This window comes from Hippocampus bargibanti, linkage group LG20 (genome assembly GCF_051943395.1).
Source record: "Hippocampus bargibanti isolate YZ-2025 linkage group LG20, ASM5194339v1, whole genome shotgun sequence".
Classification (NCBI taxonomy): Eukaryota; Metazoa; Chordata; class Actinopteri; order Syngnathiformes; family Syngnathidae; genus Hippocampus; species Hippocampus bargibanti.
The window spans coordinates 1,445,641-1,466,199 of NC_142753.1; the positions used below are offsets into that span (position 1 = coordinate 1,445,641).

Below are 20,559 nucleotides of genomic sequence, written 5' to 3' on the forward strand. Positions count from 1 at the left end.
GTGTCCTTGAGAGTTTTGAAAGGCGCTTCGAAAGGAAATGTATTATTATTATCTATCTTGTTAGCTGTCTTGCTGGCTATCTATTAGCTACATAACTTACTATCTATTTGAGTGACTTTTCCGGGTTGAGTGAACGCTGGCGCTTGTGGCTGCCACTGCTCATCCACAGAAAAACTTTATCCTGTGACTCTAAAGTGACCTTGAGAGTGTTGAAAGGCGCTTAGAAATGAAATTTATTATTATTATTTATTAGCTATCCATTAGCTAGCTAGCTTTCTATCGATTTGAATTACTTCTGGGTTCAGTGAACGCTGGGGCGTGTGGCTGCCGCTGCTCACCCACAGAAAACTTGAAATCCTGTGACTAAAAAGTGACCTTGAGAGTTTTGAAAGGCACTTGTAAATGAAATGTATTATTATTATGATTATTATTTGACGCTGTCGTCGTCCATGGGTGGGGCCAAGAAACCTCTCCGCCCTCTGGTCATGTGACTTTATTAGCAAAACACAAAGATGACAATTAGAAGGATTTGAAGGACACATGGGGGGAGGGGGTCGGGCAGAGGGGTGCTCAGATGCATTGGGTGCCGCGGATGCGTCGGGCCAGCTGGAGGTCGCGGGGGAACAGCGTGACCCGCTTGGCGTGGATGGCGCACAGGTTGGCGTCGGAGAACAACATCACCAAAAAGGCCTCAGCCGCCTGCAAGTAGCCCAACACGACGTCAACACGTCAGCCGGCAATGTGGCTAACTAGCTATCTATTAACGAGCTATTAGCTATTTGAGTCAGGAAACATATTAGCTATCTAGCTAGCTATCTAGTAGCTAGCTAGCTAGCTTTTTATCTATTTGAGTTATTCCGGGTTGAGTGAACGCAGGTGCGTGTGGCTGCCGCTGCTTACCCACAGAAGAAAACTTAAGCTTGAGAGTTTTGAAAGGCGCTTATAAATGAAATGTATTATTATTATTATTAGCTAGCTATTAGTGGTCTAGCTGGCTGGCTAGCTATTTAGCTAGCTATCTATTAGCTATCTATTAGTGGTCTGGCTGGCTGGCTAGCTATTTAGCTAGCTATCTATTAGCTATCTATTAGTGGTCTGGCTGGCTAGCTATCTAGCTAACTATCTATTAGCTCGCTAGCTAGCTAGTGTGGCTGCCGCTGCTCACCCGCAGAAAAAATATCATGCGACTGTAATGTGTCCTTGAGAGTTTTGAAAGGCGCTTAGAAATGAAATGTATTATTATTATTAGCTATCTATCTATCTATGAGCGGTCTAGCTGGCTGGCTATCAAGCTATCTTTCTATCTATTTGAGTGACTTCCAGGATGAGTGTATTGTATTATTTGTAAATGTTTACAAATTTGTACACATTTGTAAATGGGTCTGTGTAAGCTCTCAGTCGTACAGGAGTGGTCCATCGATGAAAAGGTTTCTTCAGCCGTCACCTGTACTTCTTTCAAGGTGTCGGACGTTTCGCTTCTTATCCAAGAAACTTTGTCAGAAAACTCAAGTCTTGCTGGTAGTTTACATTTGTAAATGTATTATTATTATTATAATTATTATTATTAGCCAGCTTGCTAACTTTATTTGTATCTATTTGAGTTATTCCAGGTTGAGTGAAGGCTGGCGCATGTGGCTGCCGCTGCTCACCCACAGAAAAACTGATCCTGTGACTGTAAAGTGACCTTGAGAGTTTTGAAAGGTGCTTATAATTGAAATGTATTATTATATAAAAAGTGAAGCGAAACAAAACGCATGAGCTGCGCCTTGAAGGCAAAAGCGGGGTGTGACCTTTTGACCCCTTGGGCAACCTTACCTCCTGAAGCGCCATCAGAGCAAAGACTTGCCAGCGCAGGGCGCTTCGGTGGAAAAGCTGGCACACTTCGCGGACCTGCCGGGGGGGGGGGACGGACGTGGGGGGTTAGTTTTCACACGAGCGGCGGCAACAAGGCGAGGCCCGAGGCGCTCGGCGAGCCTCACCAGGCGAGCAAACGGCGTCTTCCTGAGGAGAAGCTCGGTGCTCTTCTGGTACTTGCGGATCTCCATCAGGGCCCTCGTGCCCGGCCGGTACCTCCTCGGCCTCCTGGGCGACGCCGACGGCCTCCCTGGAAGCGCAAAAAAGCACCGTTCACGACAAGCCGCCGCCGTCACGGAAGCGACGGCGGCGGGACGGGCTCACCGGCCCCCGAAGGCCCCGGCTGCGGCGAAGGCGGTGAGCGGTGCCCACGGGAGGGACCGGCGGGGGAGGGCGGCGGCGGTGGGCGGCGCCGCGGGTTGTCTCCTTTCCTCCGGCTGGACGAGGTGTTGTGGCGCATGACGCGGGAACACGTGAACAAGCGGTTGGCTAGGATGCTCGCCGCTCCGCTGAAAGCGCTACGAAAATAATTATAATAATAATAATAATAATAATACATTTCATTTCTAAATGTCTTTCAAAACTCTACTTTTTCACTCAATATTTTTTCTGTGGGTCAGCAGCGGCAGCCACACGCGCCAGTGTTCACTCAACCCGGAATAACTAGGTAGCTAATAGATAGCTAATAATAATACGTACCTTAAATAGATAGAAAGCTAGCTAGCTAATAGATAGCTAATAATAATAACCATAATACGTACCTCAAATAGAAAGAAAGCTAGCTAGCCAATAGATAGCTAATAGCTAGCCAGCTAGATAGCTCTATAGGTAATAGCTAGCTAGCCGGCCAGGGAGCTAGATAGTAAATAATAAGTAACACAGCAGCAAAGTTATGAAAGGAAGAGGAAAGGAAAGACTTTCACTTTGCTGCTGTGAAATGTAAATTTCTCCACTGTGAGACTAATAAAGGCATATCCAATCCAATCCAATCCAATCCAAAGAAGTAGAAAAACAAAATACAGGAGTTCCTGTAAGTAAAATAATAATAATAATAATAACAATAATAATAATAATAATAATAATAAATAAAGCGCTGGTCACAACCGCTTATTCAAAAGAAGACGTTTACCTGTTTTGACATCAACGACCATCCAATCAAAATAGCGCTTTCCGTCAACACAAGCCCACAGGAAATGAACAGCGAAAAAGCGAGAATACATATTTAGTTTGATCTGAAAAAGTCGGAAATCCGTCGATCGGCGGAAAATTCTGATCGCTGAAATGTATCCCCGAGTCGCCAATGGCGACAAAGTCCCTCGCAAAGGCGGGGACAATTCGCAAAGTTTGTGCTTTGCGTTCTTTCGAAGATCGTCCTTTGAACCCCTCTCGTCCGTTTCGTGGTCTCGTTCTACTTACCGGGACGTGCGCGCAGAACTTTCCGAATTCGAGCAGATTGGCACGAAGGCGAGACGAGCGGAAGGCCGGTCCAAATTCAAATGGCGCAGGCCGCGGCTTCGGCCAATCTGCGCGCGGGAGCCTCACTTGGGGCGGGACTAAGCTTCTGGGAGCGCTCGAAATTGACGCTTGCGACAACGGACCGGGCGGCCAAAAAAATGACGCCCTCCGCCGCCACTTTGGGGTCCTCAACAGAATATCACGTGCTGTGTGCGGTCACGGCGTATGTAATCGAACGTACAGTGGACGCTCGTCCTCAAAAAGCGATTACAGGGTGCCAAACACTCGATGTTGCCAATTGTTTACAAAATGCAGAAAGATTCGTTTGTTTGTTCCTTTGACTTCAAGATGGCGCCGCAAGAGTGGCTACCTTTCCAGCAGCTTCAGTATTTTGTTTTTTATTTTTTATTTGCTTCTCTACGAGCTATTCAAAGCCAGTGTGTTTCAGTGATTTTGTTCTGTTTGCAGTGTTGTTTGTTTGCATTCCATTTGAATATAAAAAAAACTTCCTCTTCCTTCTGCTAAAAAAAAAACAACTCAACGAACCAGCACCGAGACGCACACCAAAAGGGATTTATTTATATGTATTTATCGATGTGGTTTGTTTCATGTATTCGTTTGTTTGTTTATACATATTTATGTATGTGTTTATGTATTTGTTTATTTATATTAATGTCTGTATTTATTTGTGTTTTTTTATGAATTTATGTTTCTTTCTGTATTTATTTTATATATATTCATGTGGGTATTTATGTATGTATTTATTTGTGTTTGTTTATGAATTTATTTGTTTATATATTAAAGTATTTGTATGATGTGTTTGTTTCTATATCCATCCTTCCATACTTGATTGTGCTGTTTCCTAAGCCAGCCACCATCTTTTCAAAAGTCATCTCTGGTGGTTTTTCTGAATCTTTCTGGCTGATCTGAGAAAAATAGGGCAAACCATTGCAGCCTTATTGAAAGACATCAATAATAAATTACTTGATTATTAACATTGACTTTGTATCCAAATTCATGTTTTTCTACTTTACGTATAGTTTGAATGAGTGAACACTGAATATTAGAAATAATCCATCCATCCATTTTCCGTACCGCTTATTTATTCCTCATTGGGGTCGGGAGGTCGGGGGTTGCTGGAACCTATCTCAGCTCAGACGTACTAAAGTCACTCTGACACTCAACTCATGATTTTGGAATGTGAGAGGAAACCAAAGGACCCGGAGAAAACCCACGCGGGCCCGGGGAGAACATGCAAGCCACACACACGGAGGCCGGAGGGGGACGCGAACCGGCGACCTCTGCACTGCGAAGCCAGCATGCTAACCACTCGGCCCTTTGTTTATATATATATATATGTATTATTTTTTTTCTCCTCCAAGATGGCGGCGTGTGAACACGCAGCGGCTCTCTTCTCTCTCCCGGCAAATTGGCGTTTTCATGTTTATTAGTCATTCTAAGTGCCTTGCATGCTGAGTCCGAGAGGACAGTCATTTCATCTGTGCTGTATGTCATGCATATTAGCATAGTTGATAATAACGCTGACTTTGACTTGTTTATGTACATGTATGTCTATATATATTTATACATGTATTTATGTATGTTTGTTCATCTGTTTATTTGTTTGTTTATATATATTTATGTATTTATATATGTAATTTATGTATTTGTGTATGTATGTATTTATTTGTTTGTTTATGTGTTTGTTGATATATATTTATATATGTATTTGTTTGTTTATATATATTTATGTATTTATAGGTGTTTATTCATTATAATGAAAAAACTTCCGGGTTGAGTGAACGCTGGCGCATATGGCTGCCACTGCTCACCCGCAGAAAAAATATCCTGTGACTGTAAAGTGTCCTTGAGAGTTTTGACAGGCGCTTATAAATGAAATGTATATTATTATTACTATTATTATTATTATTATTTGCCAGTCCGAAGAGACACTCAGGGCCGCCAGTAGAGGGCGCTCAAGCTTTAATTCCACTCAACGAGTAAACCGGAAGTGACGACGCCCAAAACAAATATCAAAACAACTTTGGACGCTTTTTTCACGAGACAAAATGCAACAAATGAAATAAATATTGACTATGTACAAACATTAAATACAAGTAGAAAAAAGACCGCCAGCATGCTTTGTGTTGGTACTCCCTTGGCGTGCTTCAGACGTCCTGCGACTGGCTGAGGAAGTATTCGGCACGGGGTCGCGGCGGTTGTTGCTGGTGGCGCCCACGCAGGGCCGAGTGGTTGGATGGCGGCGGCGGCGCCGGGGGCACGGACGACGACTTGATGGGGACGGTGCGCGTGTTCATCACCTCGCAGTCCACTTGCATCATCAGTTCGTAGCCGTGCGACGCCTTGTAAAGGCTCTCTAGTGGGCGGAGCAAAAAAGCAAATGGCGCCAACGCGTCCAAGATGGCGTTCAGCAACAGCAAATATGATTCGGAATTCAAGATTTTGAAGGTGCGAGCGCGGGGGTCACTTTAGGAGAATCGGTGAAAACCGAGACAGGTTAACGGCTAGTAACAATAATAATAATACATTTCATTTGTAAGCGCCTTTCAAAACTTTCAAGGTCACTTTACAGTCACTGGATCAGTTTTTCTGTGGGTGAGCAACGGCAGCCACACGTGCCAGCGTTCACTCAACTCAGAATAAATCAAATAAATAAAAAGCTAGCTAGCTAATAGATAGCTAACAGATAGCTAGCTAGGCCTTCACTCAACCCGGAAGTAACTCAGATAGAACGCTAGCTAGCTAATTGATAGCTAAGTAAGTCGGATAGAAAGCTAGCTAGCTAATAGATAGCTAAGAAATAGCTAGCTAGGCCGTCACTCAACCTGGAAGTAACTCAGACAGAAAGCTAGCTAGCGAATAGACAGCTAATAGATAGCTAAGTAACTCAGATAGAAAGCTAGGGAGCTAATAGATAGATAACAGATAGCTAGCTAGACCTTCACTCAACCCGGAAGTAACTCCGCTAGAAATCTAGCTAGCTAATAGATAGCTAACAGATAGCTAGCTAGGCCTTCACTCAACCCGGAAGTAACTCAGATAGAACGCTGGCTAGCTAATTGATAGCTAAGTAACTCGGATAAAAAGCTAGCTAGCTAATAGATAGCTAAGAAATAGCTAGCTAGGCCGTCACTCAACCTGGAAGTAACTCAGATAGAAAGCTAGCTAGCGAATAGACAGCTAATAGATAGCTAAGTAACTCGGATAGAAAGCTAGAGAGCTAATAGATAGCTAACAGATAGCTAGCTAGACCTTCACTCAACCCGGAAGTAACTCCGATAGAAATCTAGCTAGCTAATAGACAGCTAACAGATAGCTAGCTAAGCCTTTACTCAACCCGGAAGTAACTCAGATAGAAAGCTAGCTAGCTAATAGATAGCCAACTAGCTAATAGATAGCCAGCCAGACAAATAGCTAACAGATAGCCAAGTACATAGTGTCCCGAATGTCCATCAGTAAGTGTTCTCAGCAAAATATGCTAACTATCTCCGGCTTGGAGCCATTTTTCCAAATCGGCTCCGCTTTTCAACTGATGCTCGCCAAAGGCCAAATGGCCGCCGACATGGAGGCGCGGGGGGGGGGGGGGGGGGGGGGGGGTGAATTTGAGGCTTGGCGCTCACCGTTGACCGACATGGCGGGCATGACCAGCGACATCTTGGGTCGGCGCGTCTTGTTGTGGCTGATGGCGGGCAGCAGCAGGTGGTCCTGCGGGCGTGCGACAGGCGTGAAAAAGCGGGCGAGTGAGTGTCCGGACGGCGAGCTGAACGAGTCGGCCACTCACGCGCCTGAAGGACACCACATAGAAGGTGTCCTCGCGCCGGTCGATGGAGTCCAGGAAGTCACCGTAGGTCAACTCGGGTCCGGGAAGCAGTTGCAGTTGACTGTTAGCGGGCGGTGGCGGGCGGCGAGGGGGGGGGGGGGGCACAATAGTCAGTCATGCAAACGGCAAGAAAGGAGCGTCGTTTTTAGTTTGGGTGAGCAGCGGCAGCCACACGCGCCAGCGTTCACTCAAATAGATAGAAAGCTAGCTAGCTAATAGGTAGCCAGCTAGACAGCTAGCTAGCTATATAACTAATAGATAGCCAGCTACAGCGCTAGCTAGCCAGCTAGAAAGCTAGCTAGCCAGCCAGATAGCTGATAAACAGCAAATACATAGCAAATAGATAGCCAGCTAGGTAGCTAGCCAACTAGCTAATAGATAGGCAATAGATAGCTAATAGATAGCCTGCTAGACATCTAGTGATATAATTAATAGATAGCCAGCTAGAACGCCAGCTAGAGAGCTAGCTAGGCATCCAGATAGCTGATAGACAGCAAATAGATAGCCAGCAAGGTAGTTAGCCATGTAGATAGCTAAAATATAGCCAATAGATAGCCAGCTAGACAGCTACCTATATAACTAATGGATAGCCAGCCAGCTAGAGAGCGAGCTAGCCATCCAGACAGCTGATAGACAGAAAATAGATAGACGGCTAGGTAACTAGTTAGCTATTAGATAGCCAATACATAGCTAATTGATAGCCAGCTAGCTATATAACTAATAGATAGCCAGATGGAGCGCTAGCTAGCCATCCAGATAGCTGATAGACAGCAAATAGATAGCCAGCTAGGTAGCTAGCTAGCTAATAGATAGCCAATAGATAGCTAATTTATAGCCAGCTAGACAGCTAGCTGGCTAGCCATATAACTAATAGATTGTCACCTTTCAATGGAGCGGTGCATCTGGACGGGGAGGTATCGCGACATGTTGGCCTTCCTCAGCTGGGCCCGCTGTGGCACAGGTGGGGGCGTGGGGGGCACACCATGCACTCAGTTGCGGCACAGGCCGACTTGCTGGGGGTTCGGCGAGAGGGGTGGAACCCACCTGAGCTGTCTTGGCCTTCTTGGCCTTCCCGCCGGACTTCTTGCGGTTGATGTGATGGCGCTGAGCCCAGCCGCGAAGTTCTGCCGCCAGCCTGGAAATGAATAATAATAATAATCAATTTCATTTACAAGCGCCTTTCAAAACTCTCAAGGTCACTTTTCGGTCACAGGATAAGTTTTTCTTTGGGTGACACAGCGGCAGCCACACGCACCAGAGTTCACTCAACCCGGAAGTAAGTCAAATAGATAAAAGCTAGCTAGCTAGCCAATCGATAGCCAACAGATAGCTAGTTAGATAGGCAGCCAGTTAGATACAGTGGGGCCTCGGTTTACAAACACCTTGCCTTACGAAATTTTCGGTCTACGAAAGTTAAATTTATGAAAATTAAACCTTGGCAGAAGCACTACTTTTCGGGATACACATGAAGCGCCACCCCACCACGGATGGCGGAGTAATCTTTGGCGGAAGAACATCAAAGCACACGACCGAACAGCGCCCCAGCCGGCCTACCTTTCCACACCCCCTTTAACTGAATGCACACATCGATCGTCTTCAACAATTATTTTTTACGGATACTTTTTCTGTTATGGGACAGAAAAAGACCCCACCACAGGCTTGTGTTCAGCCGAAGAAGACACAAAACAAAATTACAGTCGAGGAGAAGAAGGAGATAATTGAGAAACACGAATGAGGTGTGCGTTTGTCTGATTTAGCAGCCCAGTACCGATATGCTAAGTCCACCATTGCTACCATCCTTCACAACAAAGCTTTACACAAAGGCTTTATTTGGATTGGATTTGCCTTTATTAGTCTCGCAGTGGAGAAATTTACATTTCACAGCAGCAAAGTTAGGAAAGGAATGAAAGTAGAAAAACAAAATACTGAAGCTGCTGGAAAAGCAGCCACTCTTGCGGCGCCGTCTTGAAGTCAAAGGAACAAACAAACAAAAAACAACATAACAAATAACATGACAAGAAAAAGACACAGAGAGTCATTCATTCTTAAGCACTTTCTGTACCCTCTTGGTGACACGAAGCAGTTCTAGATGAAAGAGGTGAGCGTCAAAGCGTGTCTTCACCAGTGGATCAGGGACATCATGGTTGAATGTGCACGTCGACTACAAGCTAAATGTTAAAAGCAAACACGCAGCTTTAGCATCCATCGACGAAAAGAGATTGTCTCACATCTCCTGTTCCACATAAATCCGCTTCAATTCCAAGCCGCAACAGTTCCACATACGCATCGAATGCATGGCTCCTCAAGCCATGCATTCATCCAGCCGCAAACTGTCCAACAGCACCGACCTTTCCGCTGAACAAAGCGGGGCTGTGAAGATGCTGCCCATTACAGGCGCAAAAAAAGCACAATGGCCCCTTTGGTGTCCAGCGATGGCAGTCGAATGGCACCGACATTCCTCCCTTTCAAAAACAGGACTGGCATTTTCATGCTGCCGAAAAGGCGCAACCGCTCAGCACAGTCTCCTCCTTGATGAATGTCGTGGTCAAAAATGCTGAAAAACAATCTGTATCCGTTCCACACGATGCACAACAACAACAAAGTGCCAAAATAAAACACAAAAACAAGTCAAAAACGGCAAAAAAAGCAAGGCTCATGGGAGCACTTGCTGACAGCGGCCTACTCGGACGCCATCTTGGACTCGATGCTTTCACGTGACTAATGACACCGAACTATCCCTTCGGGATTATTGGAAGGACTATTTCAATGTGTTCAGCTGATAGAAAAGGCTTGGCATGATGTTACCCTTCGATCCTTGAAAGCAGCATGGAAGAATTTGTGATGTGCAGGCTTTTACCGAACAGTTCCCTCCAGAAAAGACTGTGGCTATGAGAATCATCAACATGATGAATGATAATGTGATGCCACAGTTTCGTAAGACCTTACAAGTCAGAATGCAACAGGTGTCAATTAAGAGCCATCAACGACCATCACAAACGTAAATAAAGTGACTTTATTATACAGTGCAGTGTATTTCTTTCATTACAATACAATAGCACATTTATTATACATAGAATAAGGTATGTTGTGTGTAGTTTAAAGGTTTATTTAGTTCAAAATTATATTTTATGAAGACTTGGGAACGGATTATTCTCATTTTAATGGTTTCCTATGGGAAATTAATTTTTGGGATACACACTTCACCTTACACACTCTGTCTGGGAACCAATTAAAGGACAGCCGACATTTCCTAACTGACATCAGAAAAACGTTTTATAGCATCTAAAATACCCAAAACATGCAGGCTGATATTTTTTGTCAAATGCAAAACACCAATAAAAATGACTTAAAGTGTGCTAAAACTGCAACAAATTGAGCTGAGAATTGTGGATTTTCAGAAAGTCCCGCCCCCAGTTCGTAACGTCACCACAAGAGGTCTTGCATTGCTCGAGAATCAAAACAATGGCTTCAGATTTCGGAGAATATGCTTTCTTGTTACACCTCCAGTTATGAATATGATTCAAATAGTTCTGAAGGGGAAATTATACATGTTTGCAATCGATTAAAGGTCATTTTGAGTGATCAAGACTGAGGTGTAGTGTCACAGAAAATGCAGAAGATGGCGGCAGAGCTCCGTTGGAAATAGTTTTATTCTTAACCTTGAAATTTTTGTCAACGAATATCAAAGAGTTGTCTCGGTGTAACATACGATTCACCATGGCGTTGTTTATGTGTTTTCCTTCTAATTTCGCCATCAACACGGATCAACACGAAGTTTTCAGACCAAACAAAGTAGCGCAAAATGCATCGAGGGGATGCAAGGTGTCCTTTCTCGGTGAGGGGCATTCCTTCAGTGACGTAGGGTGAGGACTCGTCACCAACTCAAAAACAAGACTTCCGGAATGTTCAGCGCGAGTCTTAAAACGTAAAATGTAGCAATATGCAGTGGAATCTTTTTAAAATACGCACAGTAGAAGTCATTTGAAGCCATTTTACAAATTATGGACACAACTTGTCCGGAGACGTCGGTTGTCCTTTAAGTTCGTAAGCCAAGGCCCCACTGTAGCTATATTTGGATTTGCCTTTATTATTATTATTATTTTATTATTATTATTTATAACTAATAGATAGCCAGCTAGAGAGCTAGCTAGCCAGCCAGATAGCTGATAGACAGCAAATTGCCAGCTAGGTAGCTAGCTAGCATGATAGCTGATAGACAGCAAATAGATAGCCAGCTAGACAGCTCTCTAGCTATATAATAGATAGCCAGCTAGAGAGCTAGGTAGCCAGCTAGAGAGCTAGTTAGCCAGCCACATAGCTGATAGACAGCAAATATACCACAGCTACTACTATTTAGAACTAGTTGCTACTACTACTATTAGTACTACTACTATTAGTACTAGAACTACGGCTAACATGACTACAACTGCGGCTAAAATGTCCTATGACCACTTGTGAGTTGCTCAATACTACAATCGCTACTGCTACTAGTACTACTACTACTACTGCTAGTACGACATGACTCCCCCTTACAACATTACTACTGTAATGCCGCATACTATTTTCACAAAAAGCAGATAATGCTACAAAATTGTCAAAACTGTAAATAATCAATCTTCTGGTTAGCTAACAATTAGCTAGCTATCTTTTAGCCAGCTGTTTGAGTCAGGAAACAGATTAGCTATCTCGCTAGCTTGCTATCGATTAGCTAGCTAGCCTTCTGAGTCATTGCAGGTTGAGTGAACGCTGGCACGTGTGGCTGCCGCTGCTCACCCACAGAAACACTTATCCTGTGACTGGAAAGTGACCTTGAGAGTTTTGAAGGGCGCTTATAAATGAAATGTATTATTATTATAAATAGATAGCCAGCTAGGTAGCTAGCTAGCCATATTGCTATATAACTAATAGCTAGCTAGCTAGCCAGCCAGATAGCAAATAGATGGCAAATAGCATTTCCAGACAAATGTGTGGCGTCGCCAAGGCAACAAGCGCGGCGGCGGTGCGGCTAACCTGAGCGACTCTGAGCGGTTGAACTGCGGGCAGTGGGCGTGGCTAAAGTAGCGTTCCAGGCGCCGCAGCAGGTTGCTCTCCTCCTTAGCCGCGCCAAAGGACGAGCTGGCATTCCTGTGCCGCAAGGTCAACGTCGGGTGAGGTCGCGCGCGGAGTGGTGGGTGGTGGTGGTGGGGGGGGGGGGGGGGGGCGTAAGGGTACTCACTTGAACGCCATAGATTCCGCCGCAAAGGTCTCCAGCTCGCCGCCGCCGCCGCTGCCGCCCGCGGGGACGCTCGCCCGCGTTTGCATCTGCAGCAGCCGGCGACCCGTCAAGGATCTGGCGCCGTCGCCAAAGCCCGCTGTCAACTTCCTGTCCAAGACGCTGCGGACAAAGCCCCCAACGCTCAAGCCATTTCAACTGCGAGCGGTGTTGCCAAATTGCCGGCGCGGAGTCCGTCCGCAGGGGAGGGACCGGCGCCGTCCGTCTCTGGGAGAGCGTGACGGGCGCGTTGAAGGCGTTACCTGAGCGGTCCCAAGCTGAAGGTCACCAATAGAAAGACAGCCATGACGCACACCACTCGTTTGCCCCCGGGAGACTCGCCGCCCTGTCGCAAACGTACGAAGAACACGCGTCATGCACGGGTGGACCGAAAGGCAACGAGGCAATGGCGGCAAAGAGGCGGCGGCCACGAGGACTGCTACCTGGCTATCTCATAGCTATCCATTAGCTAGCTGGCTAGCTGGCTAGCTATTAGCGGTCGAGCTGGCTGGAAGCTGGCGAGCTGTTGGCTATCTAGTCGCTATCTGTTAGCTAGCTGCAAGCTGTCGGCTATCTAGTCGCTATTTATTTGCTATCCATTAGCTATCCATTAGCTAGCTAGCTATTAGCTGTCTAGCTGATTGGCTGTAAACTGTCTAGCTGTTGGCTATCTATTAACTATTTATTTGCTATCTATTAGCTAGCGAGCTAGCTATTAGCTGTCTCGCTGACTGGCTGTAAACTGTCTAGCTTGCAAGCTGTTGCCTAGCCAGCTAGACGAGGCGTTGGCGGCGTCGCACCTGGCCGGCCTCCAGCCTCTGGCGCAGCTCCTGGTTCTCGCGGCGGAGTCGCTGGTTCTCCTGCTGGGCCTCCTGCAGCTGCAGCTCCAAGTTGTGCACGTACTCCTTCTTCTTCTTGCGCGACTGGAAGGCAGACTCTCGGTTCTTGATCATCCTCTGCTGTCGCTTCAGAACCTTCATCTGCGACACGTACGGGAAGCTTCAGCAAAAGGCCTCACCCCTCACTCGCCGCAGGATCGGGCAAAACTCACATCGACGTCGTTGGGGTTGTTGATGATGGGCTTGGTGGCTGCGGGCGAGACGGCGGGCGAGACGGCGGGCGAGACGGCGGGCGAGACGGCGCGTTCCACCTTGACGGTGGTGGGCGCCGACGTCAGGCGCAACACTGCAAACATGGGAGGCACGTCACCAAGGGCAACGTGGGTCGGCAAACTGCAATTACGCCTCCGCACTAACAGTGGTCGGTGGCGCTCTCATTGTGCAAGGGGGGACGACACGTTTTCGCCGGCGTTCGGGACCGAGTTGCGCCCGTTTTCATGAGCCCACCGCCCGGCTGCCACCGCTATCTTTTTTTGTGGAAAAAATAAAATAAAAAAATAATAATAATAAATTTAATTCAAAACTCTCAAGGTCACTTGACAGTCGCAGGCTAAAGTTTTTCTGTGGGTGAGCAGCGGCAGCCACACGCGCCAGGATTCACTCAACCTCAAAGTAACTCAAATACATAGAAAGCTAGCTCGCAGATAGCTAATAGATAGTGGGCTAGATAGCTAGACAGCCAGCCCACTAATAGATAGCTAATAGGTAGCGAGCTTGATAGATAGCCAGCTAGACCGCTAATAGATAGCTAATAGCTAGCTAGCTAATAATAATAATAATAATAATAATAATAATAATAATAAAATTTTATTTCTAAGCGCCTTTCAAATCTCTCAAGGTCACATTACAGACACATGATCAGTTTTTCTGTGGGTGAGCAGCGGCAGCCACATGCGCCAGCGTTCATTCTACCTGGAATAACTAAAATAATAAATAAAAAGCTAGCTAGATAGCTATTAGATAGCCAACAGATAGCCAGCTAGCTAGCCAATTGATAGCTAATAGATACCCAGCTAACCAGCCAGCTAGCTAATAGATCGCTAGCTAGCTGGATAGATAGCTAACAGATAGCGTCATTGTGGATGGCGATGGCGCCTTATACGAGCCTTTGTTGTTGACCTCCTCAACCCAGAAGTAACTCAAATAGATAGAAAGTTAGCTAGCCAGCGAATAGCAAATAAAAAGCTAACAGACAGCCAGTTATGAGGATGTGTGAAAAAAAGCTATTTTTGGCTATATCTGGCCGGCTAGCTATTAGCTATCAAGCTGGCCAGCTATTAGCTGTCTAGCTGTTAGCTATCTGACTATCTAATAGCCAGTTAGAAAGCCAGATAGCTAATATGTTTCCTAACTCAAATAGCTAGCTAGCAGCTAGTTAATAGATAGCATCTAGATAGCTAGTTACCGCTTTTGAGCATAAAGCTATTTTCATTCCATTTGTGACTGCTTTATTTCCTGTATTTGATGTCCATGTTAAGCGCTTTGTTGGAGCTTCGGCTGTTGTCAAAGTGCCAGATCAAGATCATACATACAGCTAGAGAGTGAATAGCTAGCTAGCAAGCTAATAGATAGCAAATAAATATTTAATAGATAGCCAGATATCCACAGCTAGCCAGCTAAATGACGCCTTTTGTTTTGCATCCCATCAACTGACCGGGTGGCGCCGGCTCCACGGAGGGCAGGCCGCGCAGGAGCAGGGTCTTGGCGGGCACGGCGGCCAGGCACAGGGGGCGGGGCTGGAGGCGGGGTTTGGCGGTCTTCAGAACCTGGACCCCTGAGAAGGCACAAACGGGTTTTAATAATAATAATAATACATTTCATTTCTAAGCACCTTTCAAAACTCTCAAGGTCACTTTACAGTCACAGGTTCAATTTTTCTGTGAGCAGCGGCAGCCACACGCGCAAGCGTTCACTCAACCGTGAATAACTCAAATAGATCAAGTTAGCTAGCTAGCTAATAGATAACTAATAGATAGCCAGTCAGCTAGCTAGCCAGGGGGACAATAGATAGCCAGCTAGATAGCTAGCTAGGTAGCCAGCAACGGTGACCCCGTTCAACCGGGAATGACTCAAATACATCAACTTAGCTAGCTAGCTAATAGTTAACTAATAGATAGCTAGCTAGGCAGCTAATAGATAGCAAATAGAGAGTACATAGCAAGTTAGCTAGGTAGCCAGCAACGGTGACCCTGTTCAACCGGGAATAACTCAAATAGATCAAGTTAGCTAGCTAGCTAATAAATGACTAATAGATAGCTAGCTAGTTAGCTGGCTAGTTAGCCACCTGATAGATGGCTAGCTCGATAGCTAGCTAGGTAGCCAACAACGTTGACCCTGTTCAACCGTGAATAACCCAAATAGATCACTTTAGCTAGCTAGCTAATAGATGACTAATAGATAGCTAGTTAGCTAGCTAGTTAGACAGCTAATAGATAGCAAATAGACAGGAAAAAGATAGCGAGCTAGGTAGCCAGCAACGGTGATTGGCCCGAGAGCGCTTGGCCGGATCACGTCATCAAGCGCACCTGTCGCCCACGCTTGGATGGCCGTCACCGCGGCGGCGCCGCCGAGCTCCGCCACGGGGGGCTTCACGTCTCCTAAAGCGTAAGGGGGCGTCGGCGGGTTCTCGTCTTTCACGGGAACCTGGCAGATGGTAAACAAAGAAAAGCGGCGGTGAGAAAGGCCCGAAGAACATGTGGAGGCGGACGCCTGTTGGACTCACCGCAAGATCAGGGGACGCCGCCTCCGCCAACGACCACACGGGAGACGCCGGCTCGGCTTTCACCTGTATCACTGCGGGCAAAGCTGCGTGGTCATGGCCACCAGGGACAGTGGGACCTCGGTAGCCATAACCAGCTAACTAGCTAGCTATCTATTCGTCATCTATTAGCTAGCTAGCTAATTTGAACTATTTGAGTTATTCCCGGTTGAACGGGGTCACCGTTGCTGGCTACCTAGCTAGCTATCTAGCTGGTTCTCAATTTGCTATCTATTGGCTATCTATTAGCTAGCTAGCTAACTTGATCTATTTGAGTTATTCCCGGTTGAACGGGGTCACCGTTGCTGGCTACCTAACGAGCTATTAGCTGTCTAACTACCTAGCTAGCTATCTAGCTGGCAATCTATTTGCTCTCTATTGGCTGTCTCGCTGGCTATCTATTAGTTATCTATTAGCTAGTTAGCTAACATGATCTATTTGAGTTATTCCCGGTTGAACGGGGTCACCGTTGCTGGCTACCTAGCTAGCTATCTATTTGCTGTCTAACAAGCTAGCTAGCTATCTATTCGTCATTTATTAGCTAGCTAGCTAACTTGATCTATTTGAGTTATTCCCGGTTGAACGGGGTCACCGTTGCTGGCTACCTAACGAGCTATTAGCTGTCTAACTACCTAGCTAGCTATCTAGCTGGCAATCTATTTGCTCTCTATTGGCTGTCTCGCTGGCTATCTATTAGTTATCTATTAGCTAGTTAGCTAACATGATCTATTTGAGTTATTCCCGGTTGAACGGGGTCACCGTTGCTGCTACCTAGCTAGCTATCTATTTGCTGTCTAACAAGCTAGCTAGCTATCTATTCGTCATTTATTAGCTAGCTAGCTAACTTGATCTATTTGAGTTATTCCCGGTTGAACGGGGTCACCGTTGCTGGCTACCTAACGAGCTATTAGCTGTCTAACTACCTAGCTAGCTACCTAGCTGGCAATCTATTTGCTCTCTATTGGCTGTCTCGCTGGCTATCTATTAGTTATCTATTAGCTAGTTAGCTAACATGATCTATTTGAGTTATTCCCGGTTGAACGGGGTCACCGTTGCTGGCTACCTAGCTAGCTATCTATTTGCTGTCTAACAAGCTAGCTAGCTATCTATTCGTCATTTATTAGCTAGCTAGCTAACTTGATCTATTTGAGTTATTCCCTGTTGTATGTATTCACCGTTGCTGGCTACCGAGCTCGCTATCTATTCGCCCAAATTGTCATGCCCGCAGCAAAGGTCAAAGGTTGCCACGACGACAGCGACGCGCCCCGATGCGGAGCAAAAAAAAAAAACTTACAAAGCTCCATGGGCTCCGCTGTGCCGCCTTGCGCGTTTGACAGCGCAAAGCGGCTGCAAGACTTTTCCCCACAGTCGTCCGGCGTGCATCGCCATGGCGACAGGGGGGCTTCGCCATCCAGCGCCTGGGCCAGGTGGTCGTCCAACTGGGGCACAAGGGGGGGGGGGGGGGCACGTCACATGCGCTCCTGCACCTTTGCGTCCAAAGCCTCCAGATGGGCGGCGGGTCCACGTACCAAAGTCTGGTACTCGGCCACGCCCACTTGTAGCTCATCCTCCTCCAGGCCGTCGCAGCGATACAAACACGCGTCTGAAAGGCACACGCACAGTTTTGAAAACTCGCTTTACAGTCACAGGATCAGTTTTTCTGTGGGTGAGCAGCGGCTGCCATACGCGCCAGTGTTCACTCAATCCCAAAGTAACTCAGATAGAAAGCGAGCCAGCTAGCTATTAGATAGCCAACAGATAGCCAGCTAGCTAGCCAATAGATAGCTAATAGATACCCATTTAACCAGCCAGCTAGCTAATAGTTAGGTGGCTAGCTAGATAGCCAGATAGCTGAGTCCATTTGATTGTTTTGTACAAGTGGCGAAGCAGAAAAGGCCCCAGACGCTCACTGTTTTTGAACTGGACTTAAAGGACAACCGACGTCACTTTTTTGTTTCCTAACTGACATCAGAAAAACATTTTATAGCATCTAAAATACCCAAAACACGCAGTACGATATTTTTATTCAAATGCAAAACACCAATAAAAGTGACTTAAAGTGTCCAAAATCTGCAAAAAATTGAGCTGCAAATTGGGCATTTTCAGAAAGTCCAGCCTCCAGTTCGTGATGTCACGCTAAGACGTCTTGCATTGCTGGAGAATCAAAACAATGGCTTCAAATTCGGAGAATATGCTTTCTTGTTACACCACCAGTTATGAACATGATTCAAATAGTTCTGCAGAGGAAAGCATACATGTTTGCAATCGATTAAAGAATTTATTCCGTGCCATTTTGAGGCAACATTGGGGGGAAATGGATCACCAAAAAAGAGGCAGAAAATGCCCATTTCCACAGGCTGATAAATTCCTTATATGGAGCTTGGTCACCCTCTTCTGGCTCTTTTTGGTGCAACATGACGTTTTCAGACCAAACAAGCACAACAAAATGCATTGACGTGATGGAAGGACTGCTACAATGTGTACTTTTTTGCGGTCAAGGGCGTTCCTACAGTGACGTCATGTACGGACTCGTCACCAACTCAAAAACAAGACTTCCGGAATATTCAGCGCGAGTCTTAAAACGTAAATTATAGCGATATGCGCTGCAATCTTTGTAAAATATGTTTCAGGAGAAGTCATTTGAAGCCATTTTACAAATTATGGACACAATTTGTCCGGAGACGTCGGTTGTCCTTTAAGCCGGTTCTCTGAAGTGAACGAAGAGAGCCGGTTCCTAACAAGGTGCCGGAAATGGGAGCTGACTTTTTGTTCTCTATTCCCCGCCCCAAGTCTTCAGTTAAAGCCGCACGTGATTGGTCGATAGCCGTGGTAGAGGGAGGGAAGAATTACAGACACATGCAGCAGCGAGGAGAGGGGGGGGGGGGGTTCGGGTAATAATAATAATAATTCGTTTCATTTATAAGCGCCTTTCAAAACTCTTATGGACACTTTACAGTCACATGATATTTTTTTCTGCGGGTGAGCAGCGGCAGCCACAAGCACCAGCGTCAACCCGGACGTAACAAAGTAAAAACAACACAAAAAAGCTCAATAGCAAATAACATGACGACACAAAGACAGTCATTCATTCTTCAGCACTTGCTGTACCCTCTTTGTAACATGAAGCAGTCCTAGATGAAAGAGAATAGAAAAACGTCCTTTTCAGCAGTGGATCAGGGACGTCATGGTGGAATATGCACGTCGCTAGTTTTCTAGCTGGCTACCCAGCTAGCTATCTAGCTGGCTATTTAGCTATTTTACGAGCTATGTAACTGGCTCCCTGCTAGCAATCTAGGTGGCTTCCTAGCTAGCTATTTGCTATCTATTAGCTATCTAACTAGAGAGCTAGCTATCTATTAACTAGTTAGCTTTCTATCTATATGAGTTACTTCTGGGTGGAGTGCACGCTGGCGCATGTGGCTGCCGCTGCCCACCCACAGAAAAACATCCTGTGACTGTAAAGTGACCTTGAGAGTTTTGAAAGGCGCTTACAAATGAAATGGATTATTATTATTATTATTATTAGTGGATGCTCTCTCTCTGTGCAGATATAAATCGAGCCATATAAATAAAAATATTTGATATATTGTATTTGTTTACATGAGTAATTCGTTTTTCACATAATCATACATGGTTTTTGGTAGTTAACAAAAAAAAAACAAAGTGAGGAGCCATTTGGGAGCCAAAAGAGCCGGATCTTTTTAGTGAGCCAAGCCAAAAGAACTTGCTCTCTGAAAAGAGGCGGAATTCCCATCGCTACTCCCTAATCACACGCATTTGTCTGGAAATGGCATTGCTAATTGCCATCTATTTGCTATCTGGCTGGCTATCTATTAGTTACATAGCTATCTAGCTACCTAGCTGGCTAGCCGGAATTCCCATCACTAGTCCCTAATCTAGTGGCCATATCCGGGTTGGAAGCGCAAGGCCGCGTGCAACACATCAGTGACGTCTCGACCAAGGCAGGCGATCATAAAAACGTGCGATAGCGTCAATAAGAATGAACCGTTGTTGTCGGAGGGCAGAAAGCGTGTGAAAGGGAGGGGGGGGGGGGATGTTAAAAGCCCAAAAGTGACGCTGGTCGACATTTTGGCGTCCGACGTCAGATGTGGAATCGCGTCGAGCGCCGAACGACTCACCCCAATCTTCGCTGGTGAGCAGATTGTCGGCAGAGAATCGTCCGACGTCCGAGTCGCACAGCATGTCCAGACTCATGGCGCTCGTTGGGAATTATTTCCTTTGTTTGCGGCGCGTCTTTCATCTCAGCTCGTCTCGACCTTTGGCGACATTTTCATCCTCCGGTGACGCGACGTTCAGCTCGCCCAAATTAGCTTAGAAAGCAACGAGGAAATGTCCTCCGTCGGAAGGTCCGCCCATCCGGCGCTCATCGGTGATTGACGGACCGAGCCGCCAATGACGCCTGCGGCTTTTGCCTACCACCGGGAAGGAGGCGCTAATAGCGTTTAGGTTTACGACAGCGTCTGAAACTGACAGGTCGCTC

At 46.1% G+C, this 20,559-nt stretch overlaps 2 protein-coding genes across 3 annotated transcripts; both read right to left on the reverse strand.

Annotated features, from left to right (window-relative positions):
- Window positions 1-478: 478 nt before the first annotated feature.
- On the reverse strand, window positions 479-3,667 carry cenpa (histone H3-like centromeric protein A). 2 transcript variants are annotated; one of them, XM_089023004.1, is made up of 5 exons: window positions 3,271-3,667; window positions 2,179-2,372; window positions 1,980-2,104; window positions 1,816-1,890; window positions 479-699 (listed from the first exon to the last, which is right to left on the reverse strand). In XM_089023004.1, the coding sequence occupies exons 2-5, from the start codon at window positions 2,312-2,314 to the stop codon at window positions 571-573; spliced, it is 465 nt and encodes a 154-aa protein (XP_088879130.1). In that variant the 5' UTR covers window positions 2,315-2,372; window positions 3,271-3,667; the 3' UTR covers window positions 479-570. The 2 variants fall into 2 exon arrangements, with proteins under 2 accessions (XP_088879130.1, XP_088879131.1); XM_089023005.1 differs by lacking the exon at window positions 3,271-3,667 and adding an exon at window positions 2,984-3,250.
- Window positions 3,668-5,275: 1,608 nt separating this feature from the next.
- atf6b (activating transcription factor 6 beta) lies at window positions 5,276-20,411 on the reverse strand. Its single transcript, XM_089022999.1, has 16 exons — window positions 20,198-20,411; window positions 17,588-17,661; window positions 17,353-17,497; window positions 16,023-16,093; window positions 15,826-15,943; window positions 14,955-15,074; window positions 13,453-13,586; window positions 13,202-13,381; window positions 12,665-12,747; window positions 12,366-12,524; window positions 12,161-12,274; window positions 8,195-8,285; window positions 8,033-8,100; window positions 7,112-7,211; window positions 6,951-7,035; window positions 5,276-5,686 (listed from the first exon to the last, which is right to left on the reverse strand). Exons 1-16 carry the CDS (start codon window positions 20,271-20,273, stop codon window positions 5,478-5,480), a joined length of 1,827 nt encoding a protein of 608 aa, XP_088879125.1. The 5' UTR covers window positions 20,274-20,411; the 3' UTR covers window positions 5,276-5,477.
- Window positions 20,412-20,559: the final 148 nt, after the last annotated feature.